Source organism: Sorghum bicolor, chromosome 4 (assembly GCF_000003195.3).
Source record: "Sorghum bicolor cultivar BTx623 chromosome 4, Sorghum_bicolor_NCBIv3, whole genome shotgun sequence".
Lineage (NCBI taxonomy): Eukaryota > Viridiplantae > Streptophyta > Magnoliopsida > Poales > Poaceae > Sorghum > Sorghum bicolor.
Genome location: NC_012873.2, coordinates 54613979 through 54622474, shown reverse-complemented (window position 1 = coordinate 54622474; position 8496 = coordinate 54613979). Strand labels below are relative to the sequence as shown.

Sequence of the window (8496 nt, the reverse complement as noted above, 5' to 3'; positions counted from 1 at the left end):
CGTGGGCCACTGGGCCTTGCTAATTACATGATGTTGGTTGGGCCTCCTACTCCAATGATGAACATAAAAACCGCCAATTTGGGAGAGATATATATAGAGTTAAAAACCATCGGCAAAGTCTCTTAGGTCAAAGTCGTCGTCTAAATATCTCACTAATTAGAGCTTTCTTTATCGATCGATGATTAAGCTTGCTTGCCAACCAAGTCGCAGTGTCGACTAAACAAGGCGTCAAGGCCTTCTCACAACTTACAAGTGGCTGCTACTTGCATATTTACCATTCGTCCCTGTGATGTCTGTCAATACTAGAGAGACCACACGCTTCTCTTTCGTCTCCCAGCACCCCCACAAAGCGGCTCCTAGCTTTGCAACCTTTGGAGTTCAGTCACTAAACAAAGCAGCAAAACAGAACGAACCATGAGGGTAAGTATCTTCTCCCCAGCTTCCTTTAATTTTGTGCTTCTCTCGCAGTCTTGTACTGTACGTATTTCAGATCTTCTTTCCTGGGCATATTCAGAAATATTTATGCACCTGTCATTTGTTTTTTTCAGAAGGAGATCATAATCCGGATTCATGTGAAATCCGACAAGTGCCAGGCCAAGGCCATGAAGGTGGCAGCAGCCGGCAACGGTATGCGTTCGTGCTCTGTTCTTGTCTGTGATGAGAATTCAGAAGCAATCACATCGTCCTTATCATTCATATCAGCAAATCATTTCCCCACCTCTTGGTTGGAGCAGGAGTGGAGTCCGTGACGCTGTCCGGCGGCGACAAGAGCCTGCTGCTGGTGATCGGCGACGGCGTGGACACGAACAAGCTCCTGAAGAAGCTCAAGAAGAAGGTGGGCGAGGCGGAGATGGTGGAGCTGAGGACGCACGACACGTTCGAGGCGGCGGCGCTCCCGCTCCCGCTCCCGGGCACCAAGCAGGAGCTGGCGGCCATGATGGCGATGGCGGCGGCGCGGTCGCCCTACAACAACCACCAGCAGCAGTGGCAGCACAGCTACGCCGCGGCGCCCACCAGCCCGTACTCCTACCACTACGACTACCCGTCGCCGGTGGGCGGATATGGCTACGGCTACGGGGCCGGCGGCGGCGCCGCTGTCAGCAGCTACTCGCGGGCCGTGGCGCGCAGCCATCCGGCCAATTACTCGCCGATGGTGGAGAGGCACGACTACCAGCCCATGGAGCACTCCTCCTCTTCCTCCTCCGGAAAGCGGATGCAGACTATGGCGGTGCCGCGCCATGGCAGTGGCACCAACAGCTGCACCATACTCTAGTGCCCGTGTGCCAACCAGTCATGGTGCCAACTGCCAAGTCGACGCCGTTGCAGCCGCGGCCTAGCAATCTGCAAAGCCTTGCTGCTGAAGCTGAACTGCTGGCTAGGTGCTGCTTGAATCTTGATGCCTTCTCAGGAACAGGAAACCGTGTGGTTAGTTACTCATCCATGTGTGGATATTTGTTATATTATTAGGTTCGGTTCAGGTTTGGGATTAGGCGTGGAAGGTTGTTAATCTTGCACATGTGTTCTGTGGATGGATCCGAGTGGAATTAGTCGACCTGTAAATAGTACTATGAAATTAGGAGTTGACTGTAAAGTTGGATGGATGTACATACCAAATATGCTTTTCTTATTACATTAGACACTACCGCTTCTGTTCTGTCCATGATGTAATAACTTTTGGGTTTCAAAATTAACCTAATCCATTTGAATGGCCATAATTCAACATACTAGTCATTTATAGCATCGGTTATCTAAAAAAGGCATGATTTGATTGCGTCAATGTGATTTAAGGCCTTGTTTAGTTCACGCAAAAACAAAAAAAAATTCAAGATTCTTCGTCACATCAAATCTTACGGCACATGCATAAAGCATTAAATATAGACGAAAATAAAAATTAATTACACAGTTTGTCTGTAAATCGTGAGATGAATCTTTTGAGCCTAGTTAGTCTATGATTGGACAATATTTACCAAATAAAAAAAGAAAATGCTACAGTAGCCCAAAGCAAAAAAATTTGGGAACTAAACAAAGCCTTATAGATGCTTTAATGAGGGGCACATGAGTTCTTTCCCTCCCTGTTTAAGCTGTTCTAAAAATGTCAGAAAACCTTTGGCACCTTTGAGAGCCCCTTTAGAACCCAGGAATGTTACATAATTCATGTAGGAATTTCACAATAATTACTTCAATTTCACCAAAAAAAAAACACTGGATTCAGGAAAAAGAATCCCACAGTCCGAAAGGGCTTGCACTGATATTCTCAAAACAGCACCTTTGAGCTTTGGTGCTTAGCCATCTGACATCTCTGAAGTCTGAACTTCGCTGTGTGCTGCCATCAATCATTTTTTTTTTAGAGCACGCCTTGGCGCGTATTTCATTAAGCAGGAAGAGTTTTTAGAACACACAAAGGAGGACTAGGTAACCCAGGTTACCAGCCCAAAGCGACCACTCTCCTCACCCCTCGAAGCTAGAAGAAACTACATTGAAACAGAAACTGCAACAGGCCGAAACAAGCTACGCGGAACGGGCAGCCAGCGCGGACAGGCCCCTGTACCCCGCTGAGCACCACAGGTTCAGCTCCTGCTGGATATCGTTGGCGAGCCTCGACGCTGTTCTCTGAACCCTCTGAAAAGTCCTAGCGTTCCTCTCCTTCCAAAGGTTCCAAGCCATCAAGAAAAAGAAGGAGTCGAAGCCGGCCCTGAAAGGTTTATCCATAGTCTTCCTTGCCTGCAGCCACCAGTCGATAACTGGCTGCTCACCGATGACAAGGTGCCCCAGGTGAAGCCTGCGAAGCAGGATGCCCCAAACCTCCCTACTGAAAACACACCCCAGAACAAGGTGGTCCATCGTTTCTGAGCTCTGGTCGCAAATGATGCAAACGTCGCTGTTCTGCAGCCCATGGCGGAACCTCCTTTCGGCAGTCCAACAGCGCCCATGAAGGATGAGCCAGACGAAGAAACGAACCCTTGGTGGAGCTCGGGTTTTCCACAGCTGCTTAGCTCCAACGGTTGCAGACGACCCCAGAAACATAGCCCCGTATGCCGACGCCGCCGAGTACTCCCCGTCCGCCGTGAGCCCCCACCGGAACGTGTCGGGCTCGGAGGAAAGGTTGATGTCGACGAGCCGATCAAACAACCTGCTGATCTCCAGCAGCAGCTGCGCGGTGACCGGCCCACGAAGATGGCGCACCCAGACATCATTCTGTAGAGCCTCCGCCACTGTCACGTTCCTCTTCCTGGGTTTGACGGCCTGGAACACTGCCGGCGCTAGGTCTTTGATACACTGGCCGTCTAGCCACCTGTCTTTCCAGAATAGGGTGGACCTCCCGTTGCCGAGGTTGAGCACAGCAGCCGCAGAGAACAGAGCGAGCGCCGCCGGGTCGGCCTGCGCGGACGCGCGGCCTTCCGAGCGCTCCCGCCACAGCCATCTCACCCGCAGCGCTACCCCGGCGCGGCGAAGATCCGAGATACCCAGCCCGCCTAGCTGCTTGGGACGGCTGCAGGTCGGCCACGCTACCTTGCACCGGCCTGCACCGACAGACTCAGTGCCCGCCCAAAGGAACGCCCGACGGGCCTTGTCGATCGCTTTGACTGCCCAGGGGGACAGGCACACCGCGATCATCGTGTGCACAGGAACCGCCGACAAGGTTGCGGAAATGAGCGCCGTTCTTCCCGCAGCATTGAGCAGCTGACCCTTCCATCCTGGGATCCGAGCAGCCACCTTGTCGACGAGCGGTTGCTCGTCAGCGCGCTTCAGCTTGTAGACAGAGAGCGGAATCCCCAAGTAGCGGCACGGGAACTGCTGGACTCCGCAGGCCAGCACACTCTGAACGCGTAGCATGTCCTCGTCGGAGCAGTGCATCGGCGTAGCCACGCTCTTATCGAGGTTGGAGAAAAGCCCCGAGGCGAGTCCAAAAATCTGCAAGGTCGCCTTGACAACCTCTAGATCACGCCTATGTGGCGTCACAAAAAGCACCAGGTCGTCCGCGTACAGACTAACCCTGAAGGAGCCAATGCCGGGCGTCGGCGAAAGGAAACCTTGGTCTTCAATCCACTTGAAGAAATGGTTAAGGACGTCCATAGCGATGACGAACAGCATGGGCGACAGCGGATCGCCTTGCCTCAGCCCACGCGCATGGCACACCCTCCTTCCAGCTTTGCCATTTAACAGGATCCTGGTGCTTGCCGACGACAGAGCCGCTGCAACCCAGTTTCTCCATCTTAGCCCGAATCCCATGTGCTGTAGGACGTCGAGGAGGAACTCCCAAGACACCGTGTCAAAAGCTTTGGCTATATCGATCTTTAGCAGGACGCAAGGTTTTTTTGTGGCATGGACAGCTTTGCACGCCAGTTGAACTGCCTGAAAATTATCGTGGATACTTCGGCCCTTAATGAAGGCGGACTGGTTCCGGAGCACCAGGCGATCGAGAACGCCTGCAAGCCGATTTGCCATGCACTTCGTGACCAACTTGCCGAAGCTGTGAATGAGGCTTATTGGCCTGAAGTCCCTAATCTCCTCCGGGTTGTCCTTCTTCCTGAGAAGCACCATATATGCATCGTTTAGGTGATGGAAGCTTCTCATATCCTGGCACCAGAACGCGTTAACAGCGTTCATCACTTCCAACTTGATGACAGGCCAGGCCTTTTTGTAGAATCTGCCTGTAAAGCCGTCTGGGCCGGGGGCCTTGTCGTTGGGCAGCTCCCTAACAACAGCCCACACCTCGTCCTCCGAGAACAGCGTCTCGAGATGCGAGAGTTCCTCAGATGGTACTCCCAGCAGTTGTAGATTTAGAGCCCTTGAGCGCACGAAGTTTGTGCCGAGGATCGCATTGTAGTGCTCATACAGGGCGTCGGCCATGTCATCATCGTTAATCACCTCAGTCCCGTGCACCCTTAGTGATGAGACTGTGTTAACCCTTCCCCGGTGGCACGCTTGCAGGTGAAAAAATCTAGTGTTTGCGTCCCCTTCTTTGAGGTACAGCACTCTCGAGCGCTGTCTGGCGATGGATCGTGCCAGGGAAGCCAAGCCAAGCACCCGAAACTTTAACTTCCTACGCAGCTCCAACTCCCACTGCTGAAGTTGCCTTTGCTCCTCCTCAGAATCGAACCTGAGAATGACAACCCGTGCAACCGCGAGCTGCAACCTTACTGAACCAATCTTCTCACTGGACCACCTGGTGAGAGCCTTGGCGGTGTTACGGAGCTTGAAATCAAGTTGTCTGCAATGATCAGCGCCTGGGAGGGAGTTCCCCCAGGCCGAGGCTACGACCTCTATGAACCCTGGCACACTTGCCCAGAAGGGCTCAAAACGAAACCGACGTTTTGCCTTTACTCCAAGCACCACTTGAAGCAAGATCGGGCAGTGGTCTGAGCAATCAGAGGAGAGAGGGCGCAGGAAGTGAGCCGGGAACCTAGCCAGCCACTCTTGAGTCACAAACATTCGGTCCAGCAGTTCCAGCGTGGGCTGGTCACGCGCGTTGGACCAAGTAAAGGCCCTGCCAACCAACTGAATTTCGTCGAGTTGGGCTTGGTTGATGAAGTTCCTGAACCTGCGCATGCCCCTTCGGTCAAGCCTGCCATTGCTCTTGTCGCTGGCGCGGTGAATCATGTTGAAGTCACCCGAGAGCAGCCAGGCACCCGACGTCCCTGCCCTGAATTGAACGAGCTCGTGCAGGAATTGCACCTTGTCAGCCTCATCCTGCGGCGGCCCATAAACCGCTGAAACCCACCAAGGTTCGGACCGCTCGTCGGCGACCTGGACCGAGATGAAGAAGCGGTTTTTGATCACCGAAGACACGGACCAACGGTCACTGCGCCAAGCCAGCAGCAGGCCGCCCGCCGCACCGGCCGCCGCTGGGAAGAACTCGTAGCCGTAGCCCAATCCTAGGATTTCATTGGCCAAACACTGCGGTACATCTTGAAGTTTTGTCTCCTGGAGACTTACAAAGGAAGGCCGGTGCAACAAAATGAACTCACGGACGACGTCACGTCGCGCGCGACCGTTAAGGCCTCGCACGTTCCAGTCAAACACGCTGAACTGTTCACGCATTAAGAAACGAGACTACTGGTGCGAGGGAAGCGATCCAGACTAGGACACACCGCCATCCAGACCTGTAAGATCCAGGTCCATTGCCGCAAGATCAACCTTGTCTTCGAGGAAGTTCTGAAGCGCGTTTTTCTTCCTGGCCGTGAGCCCACCCCTGAAAGCTTCAGCAATTACACCCTCAAGTTGTTCATGCGAGGCTTCTTCTGGCACCTGGACGCCCAGCTTCGAAAGGAGCACCCTATGTGCTTGAACTACCGGGTTAGGCGCCCTTGGCTTGGCGGCCAGGCGTCCACTTCTCCGCAGAGGCCCGATTGAGACCGGCGTCTTAGAGCGGCGCAACCGCGGTCCGCCCCGGACGATCGGGGTGACGAGGTGCACACAGACCGCTTCCTCAAGCTGCGTCTGGATGTTTGGCACTTCCTCATTCTCTGCTGCAAGGCATTGGGTAACTTCGTCAGTAAGATCCAGCACGTGCCCTGGCGTGTCCCTGTCGGCTGCAGCTGAAGGCCGCTGGCTCGGAGAAGGCCGCTGACACGGCCGCAGCTCGACGCTGACCCCTTCGGCCCACCAGTCGGACCCAGATTCTGCCGGCGGCGTCGCCGCGTCGCTTCCAGCCTGAAGCCTGTGCGGCGCGAGGTTGATGAACCGCGCGACCAGGCCCGTGCCCGGGACGCCTCTGGACACCTCCTGAGACGGCGTGTCAAAACAGATTGGTCTACGGCAGGAAAGTCTTGCGGCGGTGGGGGTGCGGCCATTGGAGTCGGTCGGCGAGGTGGTAGCCGAGTCCGCAAGGACCGGCTGGACAGGGCAGGCGAATTCGCCCACGACAACCTTCTGCGCAGCCAGCTGGACAGGGCAGACGACATCGCCCACGACAATCTCCCGCGCAGCCGCGTCAGCATACTCAGGCGGGTAGTCGCAATACGGGAAGTACCTTCCACCACGGGGATCGGAGTCCTGAGAGCCCCCATCAGAATCACGGCGCGGGGTCGGGCAGTAGTCGAAGTCGCCGCTGTCATTTCCGGGCGGCTGAGGATCATCTCCGTTGTCATCTCCCTGGTCACCATCGCCGCCGTCGTCACCGCCGTCTTCATCGTCGGTGTGAGCCGGAGGCGTGCTCGACGGCGCACCCGGCTGCCATCAATCATGCATCGGATTCAAGAGTTTGTCCAGAACTAGAGACGCTGTGTATAGTTACTAGTATAACGAATCACAAGCCATCGCTCACTCACTACTGTGTTCCCACAAAATGTTTCTTTATTTAACTCCCATCAAATGACATTTTTCTACAGTTGATTAGAATAATTAGGAGTTGAGAGAGACGCAAATAATAGAGCCCATCCTGGCTACTCCAATTGACCGGATGGGAAATCGACAAGGTTTCCTATCCATACAATAATCCTCTATATCATCCGATCAGTGGAGTGAGTTCACGAAGAATCTCGCGCAGTCACTCCACTGCAGTAAACTAACCAGCAACTGTCTGTCAACCATTCTGTTTCTGGTTTCAAGAAAATGCTAGCTGACGCTCGCAAGCGCAATTGAACCGGGATTGCCATCCCAGCTAGCCACGCAAACTGGATAATAAATCTGCTGCTGATGATGTGCCAATCTAGCAGGTGTGTTCTTCGTGGAATTTTTAAAGCTTTAAACCCAGTGCTTTTCAGTGAGGCCGTGGCTCTCCATTGGCGAGGTCAAGTCCCGGGGTTTTATTTGTCCCTTAGCTGTCCACTTCAAGTCTTCAACTGCCTCTAGATCTTCTAGCTACTACAGTACTGGAGTAGGAGCCGTATGATCCATGTCAGTTTCAAGAAGCAAAAATTTCCTGCTCGTGAGCTGGGCCACCAAGAAATTTGGCTGCCCGTTGACAAACAACATCGCTGAGGCCTTGTTTAGATGTGAAAAAAAAATAGATTTCGCTACTGTAGCACTTTTGTTTGTTTGTAGCAAATATTGTCTAATCATAGACTAACTAGGATCAAAAGATTCGTCTCGCGATTTACAGACAAACTGTGTAATTAGTTTTTGTTTTTATCTATATTTAATACTTCATTCATATACCGTAAGATTTGATGTGACGAAGAATTTTGAAAACTTTTTGATTTTCAGGGTGAACATTTGATGCATTATGCTAGTACTCGTAATGTGCACGAGTTTAATGTCCGGTCCCTGACGTAACCTCCGATGCAAGACTGACAGCATCCTTCATCGTCATCGAAGAAACTTGGCGCCATTGTACAACGTTAGTTATATATTTTTTTAGGAAACATACAACGTTAGTTATATGGAAAAAAAAATACTTGGCGACGCAAGGCTGAAAAGGACGGGAAGGAGCCGAAAGGGCCTGACGAGCTATGAGGCCCGTCATTGTTCAAACGGGCTGGCGGCCTGGAGGAGGCCCATGAAATGGGAAGGCCCATCATTCGGAGCTCGTAGCTGCGTCTTGCGGTGTTCTAC

At 53.0% G+C, this 8496-nt stretch overlaps 1 protein-coding gene across 1 annotated transcript; it reads left to right on the top strand.

Annotated features, from left to right (window-relative positions):
* Positions 203 to 1691, top strand: LOC110434978. The gene is made up of 3 exons (XM_021460139.1): positions 203 to 420; positions 549 to 627; positions 735 to 1691. Exons 1-3 carry the CDS (start codon positions 415 to 417, stop codon positions 1271 to 1273), a joined length of 624 nt encoding a protein of 207 aa, XP_021315814.1. The 5' UTR covers positions 203 to 414; the 3' UTR covers positions 1274 to 1691.

Excerpts from the sequence above, each read along its gene's own strand:
- LOC110434978 (XM_021460139.1), top strand. Across the intron at positions 628-734 it reads GGTGGCAGCAGCCGGCAACG|GAGTGGAGTCCGTGACGCTG; the intron begins GTATGCGTTCGT and ends TGGTTGGAGCAG.